Genomic DNA, 16,243 nt, shown 5'->3' with positions numbered 1-16,243 from the left:
ACCTGAACCCATTTTCAAACGCGCCCACACACACACACACACACACACACACACACACACACACACACACACACAATCATATGGTATTCCCATATGTGTTTAAAAACAAATGTAATGTTGTGCCAAAATTTCAAAGCATTTAATGAAGAACTTTCAGAGATTTACAATTTTGTACAAACAAACATTTACATCTATAGAAACAAAAACTAAATGTTTGTGTGTTCAGAATCTTATATCTCGATAAGTTCTCCACCAATTGCTCTGAAATTTTGACTCACTGTTGTATTCAAATACAGATATGTTTCTGTTCACCTACTAGAGTGCCACAGATAAAATATAAATGTATATGTAATAATTTTTGGAGAAATCAATACAAATGTTAACGTTTGTTCATGCAAAATTGTAAATATCCAGAAGTTCTTCTCCTATTGCTTTGAAATTTTGGCACGTAAATGCATTCAGATATGCATGTTTCTGTATACATATTTGTTTTAAAAAAAATGTGCATAATATATCAAAAAGATTACATAAAAGGGAAATATTACAACCAAAAATCCTGAAAAGTTCTTGACTGATTTACTTTGTAAAGAGGGGGCTGAAGAGGAGGTGGACAGAGGGGTTGGAGGAAATGAAGACGAAAGTGAAAAGGAAGAGATGGACAGAGAAAAGGGACAGGAAAATTCAGAGAGAAGAGGAGGGAGGAGAAGATGAATATAGAAAGGTGGGCAGATCTTGGATGGAGGGGGGGGGGGGGGCGCAAGGAGTAATGTAGAAAGAGAAGGGAGGAGAAGACAGACATAGAAAGTGGGAACGAGGCCATGGGGGCAGGAGGAGATGGGGAGGAAGTGATGGATAGAGAGAGGGGGTGTGGAGGTGAAGAACAGAGGTAGGGGCAAAGAGTAGGCAATATCTTTTTCATTTAACCAGATTGAGCCACAGCAATAAGTGTCTGAGAATAGCTAGTAATTAATAAGGAAAAACACACAAATCACACAGGTATTTTGCACAGTCAGCTCACAAGGTCACTTTGTGACCTTAAGGCATATGAGTAGGTTTGAATAACTGTAGGTGTAACATGTTTCACTTGCCTGATCTTACCTTTCTTTTCTCCTTTTCGAGGCACCTGCCTCCCCTCTTTGAAAGGTGTTGCCTGTAGCAGAGGCAGTGCATTCAGAGTGCCTTTTACAGGGCGAATGTGCCCTTGTATTGTAATACAACATTAACAGGTGATGTAATTTTTATTACTTACTAAGGTCCTTGGTAACCCGAAACAAAACATTCTAGTCTTTCCTTCAGAATATATAGGTTGGTTAGCATTACTCATTGTCTGACACTGGTAGTGTTACTTTTTTTATTATAGGTGCCTTCCTGCCATTCTAATGCCTTAGTGTTTATCTTTTTAACTTGTCAAATAAATTTTAATCTTTTTAAAAATTTTTGAACTGATTTATCATTTCCTGTTGGGATTGGGAAAACTCAAAAGGAGATTGCATCTTTTGACAGAAAACGACCTCATTGGGATGAGCATGTACTGTCTTGGACCTTTCAGTTGCATGGCGCTACTGTGTAATGGAGTAGGGTGTCATAGTCATTATGGGGACTATTGACTTAGCAACTTGTCTACTGCACTAGTCGCCGGCCGCTGTGGCCAAGCGGTTCTAGGCTTTTCAGACCGGAACCATGCTGCTATTACGGTCGCAGGTTCGAATCCTTCCTCGGGTGTGGATGTGTGTGATGTCCGTAGGTTAGTTAGGTTTAAGTAGTTCTAAGTCTAGGGGACTGATGACCTCAGATGTTGAGTCCCATAGTGCTTAGAGCCATTTGAACTGTACTAGTCATGAGTTTCATAATGTGTAAAGTTGACACAACTGCTTTATTCATTGTGACATAAAATTTATGCTTTGATCGTTATCGTTTTCTCAGATGTTCCAAATGTCAGTATCCACTGATTGTGTCTCTGTTTGCACCTGCTGGTTTGGTATGGTGATCATGGACATGAAATATGAAAAATGGTCAATTTTTGTTAGTACATAACGGTTCCATGCTGTTGTGTGAGTGAGTGATCTGAATTTGTCCATGCCAGTCATCTGAAATAGTTTATCTGCCACTAGTAATCTCTATAATGCAGTTTTTTGATGGCTGAGTTCCGCACTTTGTGCACATGGGGCACAGTTTTTTACATGATATTCCACATCTTGCTTAAATGCGTTCCACAAGTAGTTTTGTGCGATTTGGTGTTCAGTGGCTGTACAACCAATGTGTCTGGCTAAAATTGAATCATGTACCTGTCTCAACACCTTGTTTTGTAATTTTGCTGCCATCACTAGGTGCAAATTGCATATCATTTTTCTGTGTAGCATACTGTCTATTTCGCTGAATTGTGATTGCCTCGCAAGGTGCTGACAATTTTGGTTAACAGCTTATGCTTCGTCTATTGTTCTGCATGTACATCACCACATTACATGATGTGTATTCTCCAACTTAGTCCATCCACATTCAGATGTTATTTATCTGGTCAGTGTACCACTTCAAAATCAAATTCTCGTAATCATAATGCGCACCTGGTTAAATGACTTGTGCAGTCTTTGAGTCCCATTAACCACTTAAATACTGCAAGGTCAGATATTACTTTAAAGCATTGTCTGTATAAATAACAGCAGAAATAATGTGTTATGAAGTGCCAGCATCTTGTTTCTCGTAGCTGGCACATATGCTATTTACCTATTCAGCAAATTCAAAGGGCAGTGTTCTGTCATTTATAATTATTCTTGCAAAACATGTTCCTGTCAGTTACACATATTTTGCACCTGTGACACAATCGCTTTCATGTCAGAGAACGTATGGTTTTTTATGTGACAGTGATAAGCATTCAGCATTACAGGATAAGAAGCCTCTGTGATAACTAGTGTCCAGACAGGTTGGCCATTGATGACAATGTCAATGAGATTTCCAGTTATCTAGGTAACTGTCTTCCATGTAGGATTTTCATCTGTGGGAGCCTTACCTCCTTAGATGATCACCTCACTTAGTTTTCTAAATTTGGTGCTAAGTGAGTGACTAGTACCCCTGTACGACACCGGGGAATGCCTGTGGCATATTGGGGAGTGGCCTCGTCAAGGGTACGGCTAAGGGCTTTGTCCACTGCTTGACTCTAACCATCTGCAGTTGACCAGTGTGAATAGAACTGTTGTGATGGGTGATGGCTGGTGGCGTAGTAGTTGTCTAAAACTCCTCTTTTTCTGCAATAGTGTATAACATGTCCAGTGCATCCACAGTGGAAACTTACTGTCATATTGTTCTCTGCTCTCTTACTGTCTGTTCCTCTGTGGAGGCTATAGTTGTCAGAGAAGTTGGTTGTACCTGTGTTTTTCAGATGCATCTTTGTCATTTGATAGCTGCAGCATAAGTCCGAGTTGGCTGCGTCCATTCTTCCTGGGTCGATCGACTGGTGGTAGAAATTGATACTAAAGATTAATATCTCTCTTCAGCATTCTCTATTTCTTCCTGATGCATTGGGTCGACATTCGTGACTGCTGTCTCGTGTGTACTTGGTCCAATATTTCATGCTGCCACAAAGTGCCACATCTGTTGCAGTACTATCTGGTGTATGAGAGACTTGAGGTCATAGTAGGCTTTCACAGCTGCCATAGGGATCACATTCAGGAGTCAGATACGCCTCCTTCATCCACTTCTTTTTCTGTTGCATTTCCTCAAAGTGCTTAGTGAATTCTTCAGCTGTTGTGACATTGTTTGCCAGAAGAGCTGGGTGCATGTCTTGTATGACTGCTTTCATTGAGTGTGTGATCTTATCAGCTCCTGTCATATTCAGAATAATGACTTGGCATTGCGCAAAGAATTCTGTATCTATGATTGTATTGTTTCCCCGCACAATTGAGCCCTGTTCTTCCGTTGTTCTTTTGCTAAGCAGATTTGCTGTCAATTGTCACCAATTGTTTTCTTCAGAAAGGCCCAGAAGTTATCCCAGCTATTGAGCTTCTCTTTGCTGTTCTCAAATCGCTGCTGAGCTGTGTTGTCCAAATACAAATTTGCAAAACACATCAGATCATTCCGTATGTTGTATTCGACGACTCTGTTGAAACCTTTCACTTGTTTCATTGGGTACTGAAATTCGTCTCTGGAAAACACTGCTGGGTGCCTGATGTGCAGTTGACTTACTGTTGTTTCGGCATCCATTGATCTCCTAAATATGCAATGCTTGTATTCCATTTCTTGTCCAAGTAGTCAACGGCTTTTACACTGCCTAAGGACACATGTTGATATAGAGTTTTCAAAGTACCTGCCATTTCCACCAAACATCTACATCTACAACTATACTTCACAAACCTCTGTGTAGTGCATGGCAGAGAGCACTTCCCATTGTAACAGTTATTAGGGTATCTTCCCGTTCCATTCACGTTTGGAGCACAGGAAGAATAATTGTTTGAATGCCTCTGTGTGTGCTGTACATTATTCTAATCCTGTCCTCGTGATCCCAGTGTGATTGATACATAGGGGGCTGTAGTATATTTCTAGAGTTGTCATTTAAAGCAAGTTCTTGAAACTTGGTCTTAGTTTACACTTATCTTCCAGAGTCTTGCCAGACCAGTTCCTTCAGCATCCCAATAGCACTCTTTCCTGGGTCAGACAAATCTACGACCATTAATGCTGCCCTTCTGTGTATACATTGAATGTCACCTGTTGGTCCTATTTGGTACTGGTCCCACACACTGAGCAATATTCTAGAATGGGTCGCACAAGTGATTCGTAAGCAATCTCCTTTGCAAACTGATTGCACTTCCCCAGTAGTCTGCCAATAAATCGAAGTCTGTCACCTGCTTTTACCCGTGAGGGAGCCTGTGTCATCATTCCATTTCATATCTCTGAAAAGTGTTACATCCAGGTATTTGTATGAGCTGATAGATTCCAACAGTGACTCATTGATATTTTCTTTTTTGATGTGCACATTTTTACATTTCTGACCATTTAAAACAAGTTGCTCAACTTTGCACCATGTTGAAATATTATCATTATCTGACTGAATATTCATGCAGCTTCTTTCAGACAGTACTTCATTATAGATAACTGTATCATCTGCAAAAAGTCAGAGGTTGCTTTTAATACTGTCTGCGAGGTCATTAATATACAACAGGAACAGCAAGGGGCCCAAAATACTTCCTTGGATCACAACCGATGTTACTTCTACATCTGACGATGACTCTCCATCCTAGGTAAATGCTGCATTCTCCCTACCAAAGTGTCCTCTATCCAGTCACGAATTTCACATGATACATCATATGATCAAACTTTTGACAGTATGCATAGATGTGGTACTGGGTCAAATGCTTTTGAGAAATGAAGGTATCTACCTGACTGCCTTGAACCAGGGTTTCACATGATCAATGTTTTTGGGATCAGTGTTGGTTGGCATGGAGGAGGTCATTCTGTTCAATATACTTCATTATGTTTGAACTAAGAATATGTTCTAAGATTCTACAACAAATTGATGTCAAGAATACTGGATGGTAGTTTTGTGCATCACTTCTACTACCCATTCTGTAGAGAAGTGTGACCTGTGCTTTCTCTCGACTAATGGACACAATTTTTTGTTCGAGCAATCTACAATTGATTATATATTCAGAAGAGGGGCTAACTAAGCTGCAAATACAGTATAGAATCTGATAGGGATTCCTTCAGGCCCTGAGGCTTCATCCAGTTGTAACTGTTTCAGGTGTTTCTCAATCCCACTGACACTAATACTGATTTTGCTCTTCTTTTCAGTGGTACAAGGATTAAATTGAGGCAGTTCTCCTGGGTTTTTATTTGTAAAGGAACATTTGAAAACGGAGTAAATCATTTCAGCTTTTGCTTTGCTACCTTTAATTTCAGTTCCTGTCTCATACACTAGGGACTGCACACTAGCTTTGGTGCCACTAACAGCCTTTACATACAACCAGAATTTCTTTGAGTTTTGTGAAATATAATTTTACAATATTCAGCTATGGTTGTCACTGTAAGCTTCAAGCATTGCTCTCTTGACAGCCAAACATATTTCATTCAGCCTCTCTCTATCTATAGTCTTACACTTTGTTTTACACCTATTATGCAGTAGTCTCTGTTTTCTTAGAAGTTTCTTTACAGTGACAGTGACAGTAGGAACTGTTCTCTTGGGGACATATCTATCCAGTGCATGTTCAACTTTTTAACATGAGCCATAGTTCCTCTACATGCTACTGCCCTGAGCTGAAAGTTTAAGTTCCTCATTGAGATATGACACTACTGATTTTTTATCTAGTTTACTGGACATATATATCTTTCTACTTGTTGTAGTTGTCCTTTGTACTTTGGTAATCATTGTTTCCGCAACCACATCATTCTCACTGATATCAGTTTCAATGTGGACATCCTCCAAGAGATCAGATCTATTTGTTGCCATCAGATTCAATATGTTTCCATCATGAGTGGGGTTCTGAAGAATTTGTTGTACATATTTTTCAGAGAAGGCATTTAGTAACGTTTCACAGGATGTCTTATCATGCCCACCACTAACACAACTCCAAATTTCTTCATTGATTGTTGGATGATTGAAGTCTCCACCAACGATTACAGTATGATTGGGGAACTTACGTATAAGTAAACTGACATTTTCCCTAAAGTTTTCACTTACATAAGGAGATGAGTCTGGTGGGCAAGGGAAGGATCCAGTTACCATTTTATGCCCACAACTGATATTGAATCTTTCCCACTTTCACATGCAGCTTCAATTTCTATCTTGTAGATTTGAGTTCATTGTCTGTTGCAACAAATACACTACCTCCATTTCCCATTAGCCTGTCCTTTCTATATACAATTACATTTTCTTCAGAAATTTCGCTGCTATGAGTTTCAGGTTTCAACCACCTTTCTTTTATTGTCATATCATACCCCCAATTAAGTCCAAATCTGAAAGCATACTCATCAGTGAAGTACAAGACTTAGCCCTAAAAGCATGTTTATTATGGACACCAACATAGAGTGCTACTATGTGTATACAAACATTGAGTATTCCAGAATATGAAAACACGACTAACATTAGAACCTTCTAGAAACAATAAATACAAAGTAACATATATTTGCTGGTAACTGGATATGAACTGGCAACTCACACATAGCAGCCGGTGACACTAATAAGTACTCTACGTTCCTGCAGCACATCTCATGACAATATTGTTGAAAGTTTCAAATTTTAACCCAGTTTGGTTCAAGAAGTTCACCAAGAAATGTTATACAACAGACTTCAAGGAGAGAAACTGTAGATTAACTGTAACCAGTGGTGAATGCATTTCATTTCATTGTGCACCACTTAACATAATCAATGTATAAGGCAGTATCTGTTTGGCTTGCATAAAGAATGTGTGTTCATTACCTCTTTGGGTGACTTAATTTCATAGATACTAGGTATGAAGTGCAAAGTATATGTCTTATTTACCTGGGGGTGGCGTGCATGTGGGACTCTGAGCCCAGTCCCCTCATACTGATCCTCATTGGTGACAGTTTGTGTGCAAAGTGAATCTTCATTCCTACACTAACCTCTCCTTTATTAGGGCTTAAGCAAGAAATTGAATAAATAAGAATGAATAATTTTTTCCTCATTGTAGCTGCATAAGTGTTATACGATAGAACACTTGCAAATGAGTTGAGCTTCTTTTTATACACTGATTTGCCAATTGTTCTTGGTTTTCTTGAATGTCGCACATACAGTTTCTTCCTATGCGAAAGTTATATCAGTATAGAACTCCACACTGTTAGAACAAAAGTTTTGTGAATAAGACAAAAAAGTATTTTGTTTTGTTAATCCAGTGTTCATTGTTTCATCAAGAACATAAAGCTGAATCAATTAAAATGATTTGTTAACAGCTTTAAAAAATGTTGTTTCCAATCTCCTCAATTGGTGTTTAGCAATAATAATTGTATCACCAGGTGAAAGAACTAGTTTGGTTTCTGTGCTGAACAGATTTGGTTTATTCAAGTTTTCAGTTAAGATGTGCAAAATTGAACTCAGTATATCATTTCAGCAACGGATTGGGAGAAGTCTGAAACAGTCACAAGTAAATTGGAGTGAGCTGTAGGCCAGATCAAGTGAGCTGGAAAGGAGCCAGAGTTGGTGGGGATAAGGGAAAGCAAAGGTCAAGACTAAGGTGGTGGTGGTGGTGGTGAGCTGTAAGAATGTGTTGGAGGAGAATTCCCTGCTATAAGGGAGGATATTTAACTCTAAAACATGATTGCAGTAGTTTGTCCCAGTAGTTGCTCTAAACATATGGTAACTCATTTCCCGGTATTGTAATCCTGGAATTTACCCCAGAATTTTGCATATTTTTCCTTTATTTCCCAGTATAAGTTCTCTTGCTATCTTGACATTTATATATTTGTCATGTGAAATAGTAAAAGCAACTAATTTTCATTCTGTGTTTTGGAAGTAAATTGATATAATGAATATTGTGTACATTCCCCAGCATGCACATACGAAGCAATTGTTTACTCAAATATAATTTTTGTTAACAGGTGAAACACAGTGCCAAACAGGCAAGAGATGATGTCAATTTTGCTTTGGACACACTAGCAGCAGCATTCACTAATGCTTTAAAGCAAAGGCGAAGTGCTCTTCTTGAAGAAGTGGATCGTTTGTGTAGTGAAGGACTGACACCTCTAACTGAATGTCGAGATCTGATTACCACTCAAATGCAAGTGGCTCACAGCTATGCTAATGAAGGGAGACATTCTCTGGATGACAATAACAAATTTCCAGTAACTGAAAGCTGGGATGACTACACTCACTCGTTTGCAGAGCGTGGTGCTGCATTTCTCGGGAGGTAGGAATGCATCCCATTAGACTGTATTAATTATATTTCTATGGTCTGCAGTGTAGTTATTGTTCAAAGTTATCTCTATTTATGGGTATCACCACCTATGAGACTTATTGTCTTTGTAAAAAGGTAGTATTATTTTGTAGTATCAACAAACTGAAAGGAATCAGAGGAAGTTTTTGGGCATTAGTAGTAGTTTCGTAGTTCTGAAATTTGTACTGTGACCTTGGGTTATGGATTGCTGCAAAGGTGTGTACTGTTTTTTTAGCTATGATAAATGTCTTTATTTCAGATGAACAGTGTGCAGCAGTTAATCATATATATTCTCTTCCACCATGTTTGCTTCTTCCAAAGCTACAATTTCAGATTTCCATGTTAGAAGAAAATTGCTGGTATGAGGTTGAAGTAGACTTCATTCTGACTTACTGAAACATTTCCATCAGAGATTATTTGATAGATCAAGGAAAAAAAGAAAGTCTTTAAGTGCACAACATCTGGAAAATAGAAGGGATGTGAAAACATATTCACAGTCTGTAAATAGCTCTCTCATCATTCTACTGGTGTGCAAAAATATATTACTTGTAGCAGCACTTGCTACCACTATGAACAACAGACATTGCTGAGGTGGGGCAGCTTGCTTGCCTCAACCATACCATAAGTGCAACCACAGTGATGGGGAATCTGTGGAGAGGCCAGACAGCATGTCATTCCTGAAGAGGAGCAGCAGCCTTTTCAGTAGTTGCTTGCATCATAGTCAAAATGATTGACTGTTGTGACCTTGTAACACCAGCCAATGCAGCCTTGATCCCCTCGGGGGAATATCTACATTACAAGAATGGTAGCTCAATTTATTGCAGCACTTCCTTTGTTTCCTGTGCTGCAATCTCTCATGTTTGACTATCCTTCCTTATTTTGCACACTTTCTGATGATGGCAGCCTTTGATGCCAACCTGGCTATTCTGTAGATTTTGTGTTCCTTTTTTGTAATATTCTTTCATTCACATCTTATTGGCTGAAGTAATTTGTGGTCCCATTCTGGGTTTGATCTTCATTTTCCAAATTTTTCTGTAATGTGGAGTGACTGGGGAAAAACACCTTAAATAGTACCTAAAGATGACGTGCACACAATACCTGTTTAGGCTCCTATTTGAGCTTCAAACCCAACACAGTAGCCAGCAACATGGGGGGTTGTGATGTACCCTTTCAGTTGAGCCCCCTGATAACACTGGGATCACACTGCTGATGCCTTAGCTGCTAGCTCCCTGTGCATGCCAAGGAGTGGATGCCAGTCTTCCTAGGGCATCAGGAATCCCAGCAAAGGCCCATGTGCCAGATAGCCTTTGCTGTGGCTGGGTGGTGCCCATGGGGAGAACTGAGGCCTTGATCAGAATAAGTGGCATCAGGGTGGATAGGCCCTCACAAGATCCCAGCTACAAAAGGCTGCGAAGGAGAAGAAGAAAAAGAATCAGGTCAAGGCTATTCCGGTGAGCTTGGAGGTGTCATATCCCCCCATGTTGTCAAATTCTAAACCAGTGCTCATTGATGTGATTTTACTGCCATCGCTGACAGGCAGTAATACTGGGGCATGAACAGTCCTCACGGCCCCTTCACACATCACCTGAACACCTGTAATGTGATCATTCAGTGGAACTGTATGAATATTACCATCACCAGCCAGAACTACAGTATCTGAATTCCTCCTCTCAGAAATTTGTATTGCTCTACAAGAAACACACCTCACTGGTGGGTATTCCCCAATGCTCCATGGTTGTCATGCATTCTGTCCAGAACCACACCGGTCCTGAGAGGGCATCTGGAAGGTCTGCACATTGGATCGCAAAGATGTGATCAGTGAGTGGGTTCCCCTTCATACAGTGTTGGAAGTGATAGCAGTGCAAGTGCTGACAACCACAGAAATCACCATTTACATTGTTTACATACCTCCAGGCAGACCAATTTCTGACTTTGAGTTGACCACCTTAATCCAACAACTTTCCCCTTTTTTTCTCCTACTTGTGGATTTCAGTGCACATCACCCCCTGTGGGGGAGTACCGTGTTATCTTGTTGGGGCCATCAACTTGACCAGATTCTTACTGACCATGAACTGTGTGTCGTCAACAGTGATACTCCTACGCACTCAGTGCTGTCCGTGACACCTTTCCAGCTCTTGATCTAATGATCTCTTCCCCCAATCTCATGGCTTCATTGCGTTGCTTGTTACGTGATGATCTATGTGACTGTGACAACTTTCCGGTGATCCTGTTGCTTCCTTGCTATCACTGGCTGGATCAACTACCACAATCAGTGCTTCGAAGAGCCAGCTCGCAGTTGTATGCCTCTGCTGTTACCTTCACCCCCTCTGTCAGATTGCATCGACAAGGTTGTGCGTGATGTATCCAATGTGATTTCCCATGCCGTGAGAATTGCTATTCCCCTTTCTACTGCTCCTCTTCACTGTCATGGTGGAACAAAGACATTGCAGTAGCTGCTCAGGGCTGCTGAAAAATTGTGCACTGTTTCCAGTGACATTCTTTGCAGACAAATTGTATCACTACTAAGTGACTTCATGCTAAAGTTTGCTATCTAATTAAAAACAGTAAGAAGGAATGCTGAGAACACTGCATCTCCTTCCTGGGAACGTATACCTCGTAATCCTTGGTGTAGGGCAAGATCCATAGTCTTAAGAGCCTTGAAATATCTGTTGATTTTGACCTTCAGGTTGGTATTTTTACCAATGTGTCTGTTCTTCTGAACACCTTGTCATGCACTTTCCATTAGTGTTGGCACCTTCTATTTATCAGCTATCTTTCTAATGCAGAAGAGACAGGTTGAAGACATCCTCCTATGTTCCACCCTCTTGCCAGTTTGAATTATATTATGAAACTTCCAATTGCTTCAGGCTCTTGCTTTGTCTCATGATAGAGCCCCAGGCCCTGAGTCAGTTCACAATCAGATGATCCCACATCTGAATGTTGCTCAAAGGCTACATGTGCTTAGGATTTTTAACTGTGTTTGGTTCAAAGGTCCCTTCACTCTGCAGTTGTGAGATACTACCATTTTGCCAATCATTCAGCCTTGCAAATACCCAACATCTGTTGACAGCTACCGACAGATTAACTCACCAGTGTGCCTGAAAGGATTGTTGACCGTGGATTTTGCTGCGCACTCGAATCTCTGAGCCTTTTGTTGCCCTTTCAGTGTGGTTTTCACAAGGATGATCCATAACCGACCAATTGGCGCATTTGGAAACAGCAGTCTAACAGGCATTTTCTAAATGTCAACACCTCCTTGCTGTCTTTTATGACCTACGTAAGGCACATGATATCACTTGGTGCCATCACAGTTTACCTACCCTCCATGACTGGGGCTTTCAAGGCTCCCTAATGATTTTCATCCCACCAGTTATACCAGGTTGTTGGTACTTCATTCAGCTTTCTATGGGTATAAGAGAATGGTGTTCCACAGGGCTCTGCCTTGAATGTCACACACTTCCTCATTGCCATCTGTGAGCTAGTGACCTCTGTTGGGCAGCTGGTCACCCCTGCACTGAATGTCGACAACTTTTGCATTTGGTACAGCTCGCACGCAGTAGCCTTGTCTAAATGCCAGCTACAATTTGCCATCCGACAGGCCACTGCTTGTGCTCTTTCCCATGGTTACCAATTATCTAGTGCAAAAACAGGGGTCACACATTCTGTCGTCATGCCATAGTCCATTCTGACCCAGTGCTTGGAAGTTATTGAACAGTTATTTTGGGCTTCCTCTCTGATAAAAAGCTGACTTGACTGCCCAATATTTTCCAACAAAAGACTAGCTGCATGTGGAAGCTTAACACGCTCTCTGCTTTCTTGCCTGCACATCTTCTGCATATTTATCTGTCCCTGGTCTTGACCTGACTGGACTGTGGTTGCCAGGTTTATGGCTTAGTAGCACAGTCCTGGTTAACACACTCTGTTTCCTTGCCCACACCTCTGGGTGTGTAGATTGTGTTACTATCCTCTGTATTTGCTGTGCCTTGGTCTCATACCAGCTGGACTATGATTGCCAGGTTTAGGCTCAGCAGTTTGTCTGGCACTGAAATTGTCAGACTCAGTCCATTGTGGAGATTGTCCGGCCCCTGGTGTGTTCTGAACTAGTCCTGTAGACAGTCTCCTTGCTGAAGTGAGATCTTACCTCTTCATCTCCGACAGTACCAGCTCTTGGTCTCCTATCTAACTGCCATTTGACAGTTCCCTGGTCAACAAACATACCACATTCTTTTTGCGTATGGGAGGCATCGACCTCTTAATACTAACCCTCTGATGAGATTACCAGTTGGAGTGCGCTTCACTGCAGCCCTCTGCCAGGATCTTTGCTTCTCCTCCTTGAATGTACTCCCCACATTTTTTCTCATGCAATCTTCTCACTTTCTCTTGTTCTGAATCTGTTCACTCAGAGACATTCTGTGCTCTGTAACTTCTTCGTGATTGATTGGGCTGGCAGGATCAGATGTGGGGAGGATCTTTTCCCACCATTGGATGAGCTCTGGGAGACCCCTCATCTGCTCTTACCTCCATACTGGCCTGATCCACACACTTCTCTGCCAGTTCTTTGTCAGCTTCCAGTGCTTCAGTCTGACTGCTCCTATGTATTTTCATCATCAGAATATGCTGAGTCACTAATTATGAAGGGACTACCCCTGGATCAGTGACCTTGCTGTTTAGTCCCTTATCCCCCAATCATCCAAACAACATGACCTGGCTATACTGGTACTATGAATGGCCAAAAGCAAGATGAAACTATTGTCATTATTTCTCCGGAGGTCTTGAATCTCTACTGTATCGTTAAATGATGATGGCATCCTCTTGAGCAAAATATTCTGGAAGTAAAATACCCTCCCATTCAGATCTGCTAAGGATGATGTCGTCATAAGAAGGAAACAAAACTACCATTCTACAGGTCGGCATGTGGACTGTTATATCCCTTAATTGGATAGGTGGGTTAGAAAGTTTAAAAAAGGAAAGGGTAGATTGATGTTAAATATAGTGCAAATTAGTGAAGTTTGCTGTCAGGATGAACAGTACTTTGGGTCAGGTCTGTACACGGTTGTAAATACAAAATTATATAGGTCTAATGAGTAAGAAAATAGGAATGCGAGTAAGCTACTATGAATGCATTATCATAACAAAGATAAACATGAAACCTACGTCCACTGCAGTAGTAAAAGTTTATATGCAAACTAGCTCTGCAGATGATGATTAGATTGCAAGAATGTATGATGAGATAAAAGAAGGGAGAGTAAAATTTAATTGTAATTTATCTGTGGAATTCAATGGTAGGAAAAGGAAGGAAAGGAAAATTGTAGAAGAGTATGGACTATGGAAAAGAATGAAAGAGGAAACCACCTGGTAAAATTTTGCAGCAAGCACAATTTAATCATCACTTGGTTTAAGAATTATGAAAGAAGATTGTATAGATGGAAGAGACCTGGAGACACTGGAAAGTTTTGTATTGATTATTAGTTGTAAGACAGAGATTTTGGAACCATATTTTAAACTGCAAGACATTTCCAGGGGCATACAAATATTCAGACCATCATTTATTGGTTAGGAACTGTTGATGAAAAGTGAACAAATTGTGAAAATGTATGCTATTAAGAAGATGGGGACCATTGAAAGAACCAGAGGCTGTCAAGAGTTTCAGAGGAACCATTAGGCAATAGCTGACTGAAACGGGAAAGGAGCATTGTAGAAGACAAATGGATAGCTTTGAGAGATAAGTTATTGAAGACAGCTGAGGTTCAAATAGGTAAAACAACAAAGCCTAGTAGACAGAAATATAAAAATTCAGTTTGTGGAGGAAGCTATAGAGATAGAATGTATGACCAAGGGAAATGGAAACTGCAAAACAAAATGAAGAGAGATTAATAATTAGTTATACTCACAAAAATAAAGTTTTAATTGCAATGACAGACAAGTTTTTGTATTTTTATTAACTACAACAGGAAGGCATTGTCTGGACATTGTACGTCCTTGGTTATTTACCGCTTCCCCTATAATGACCTTTTAGAAGTTCAACACTGTCATGATTTATACCACTGTTTTATGTTTCCTTATGTTCCCATTGAGGTTTGCTAGTTCTATAATTTATGCCATGATTCTAGTTTTCACTTAATGTTGGCTTAGGTCTCACTGTTTTTATCACTAACACTTTATCTGTAATGTGACCCATCCGAAAATTATAGATAACACATTCAGATTGTGTGATAGGTTGCCAGCAGTCCCAAACTTGGAAGATGTTCCTGGTGTGCAGTTTGAATGTTGCCTGCATGCTGTTGAAGCTGATTTGGTGCATACTATTGAGAGGGTTGGCAGCGTGTCACGTCTTGGGCCTGTCCAAATTTGTGCTGTTGAAGAAAAACCTGGAGCTCTGCTCGTCCATTGGCAGCAGGTGTCACATTTATGTAATTAATTATCTTATTAGATTACAGGCTTTTACTTGTTTACTACCTGTGATCTGTTCTCTTACAATTGTGTGCATTATGTTGTATTGTCTTATATAGTGTTTGTAGGTTATTTAGACAGGATATTTCTGTAGATTTTTCCAGTTGGCAGGTTTACAACATATGGACCTTGCAACATCAAATCTTGAAAAACTAAGTGTCAGATTTATTTTTGTTTTATCTTCCTCTTGACCAACTAAGATCATGCAACAACTTCAATTCCTCTTCGTTCTTTGTTGTATTCTTTCTTTTCTCCTCACACTGTTTTTTTTCCTTCCTTCTGTCCATTGTGTTCCTGATTTATTGTTTCTTCTACTGTGTGAAAGCCTTCAGAATTTACTATTTTGTTCTCTTTCTGATTCTTTGATGATGTTTCTTTCTAGTTCATTTCATATTCTTGTAATCCACTCATTTATAGATTTCTTTTTCTAGAAAAACAGGAATATTTGTTCTTTCTGGTCCTTTGAGGACGTTTCTTTCTAGTTCATTTCTTATTTCTGTAATCCGTGCTATTGTAGATTTCTTTTTCCAGAAAAGCAGGAATATTTGCTTCGTTTAATTTATTTTTTTAGTTTTTTCAATGTTCCGATAATGCAAAAGTTATGTATGCATAATGAAAGGCATTTCCACATAGTCTGTTTTCTTGACATTTCTGTTGCACATTACTGGTCCTCAAAAGGTAGTTTTCATTTCTATCTATTTATTAAAAATTGTGTTTTGAGGCTGGTTCATGAAATTTAGCTTCACTTTGGTAGAAACAAGCTGCAAGTTCTTATACAATGTCAGTTGTTTGGAGTGTTGTTATTTATGGCACATGAATGGTTTTGGATGAATCTTTTTACATCAGATTTATGAACCAGTGTTTTTCTTCCTTTATATTTTATTTGTTATTATTTTAGGCTATATTTGATAGTGTTTATT

The 16,243-nt window shown here is 39.8% G+C and overlaps 1 protein-coding gene across 4 annotated transcripts in view; it reads left to right on the top strand.

Annotated features, from left to right (window-relative positions):
- LOC126236362 (cytokine receptor-like factor 3) overlaps nucleotides 1-16,243 on the top strand; it is a 117,600-nt gene that overhangs the window by 17,843 nt on the left and 83,514 nt on the right. For all 4 annotated transcript variants that reach the window (XM_049945597.1, XM_049945594.1, XM_049945596.1 and 1 more), the window contains 2 exons: nucleotides 8,539-8,846; nucleotides 15,090-15,270. In XM_049945597.1, the coding sequence (XP_049801554.1) occupies nucleotides 8,539-8,846; nucleotides 15,090-15,270 (489 nt within the window). The remainder of the gene's footprint in view (nucleotides 1-8,538; nucleotides 8,847-15,089; nucleotides 15,271-16,243) is intronic.

Source organism: Schistocerca nitens, chromosome 2 (assembly GCF_023898315.1).
Source record: "Schistocerca nitens isolate TAMUIC-IGC-003100 chromosome 2, iqSchNite1.1, whole genome shotgun sequence".
NCBI classification, from domain to species: domain Eukaryota; kingdom Metazoa; phylum Arthropoda; class Insecta; order Orthoptera; family Acrididae; genus Schistocerca; species Schistocerca nitens.
This window is presented reverse-complemented; position numbering and strand designations above follow the sequence as displayed.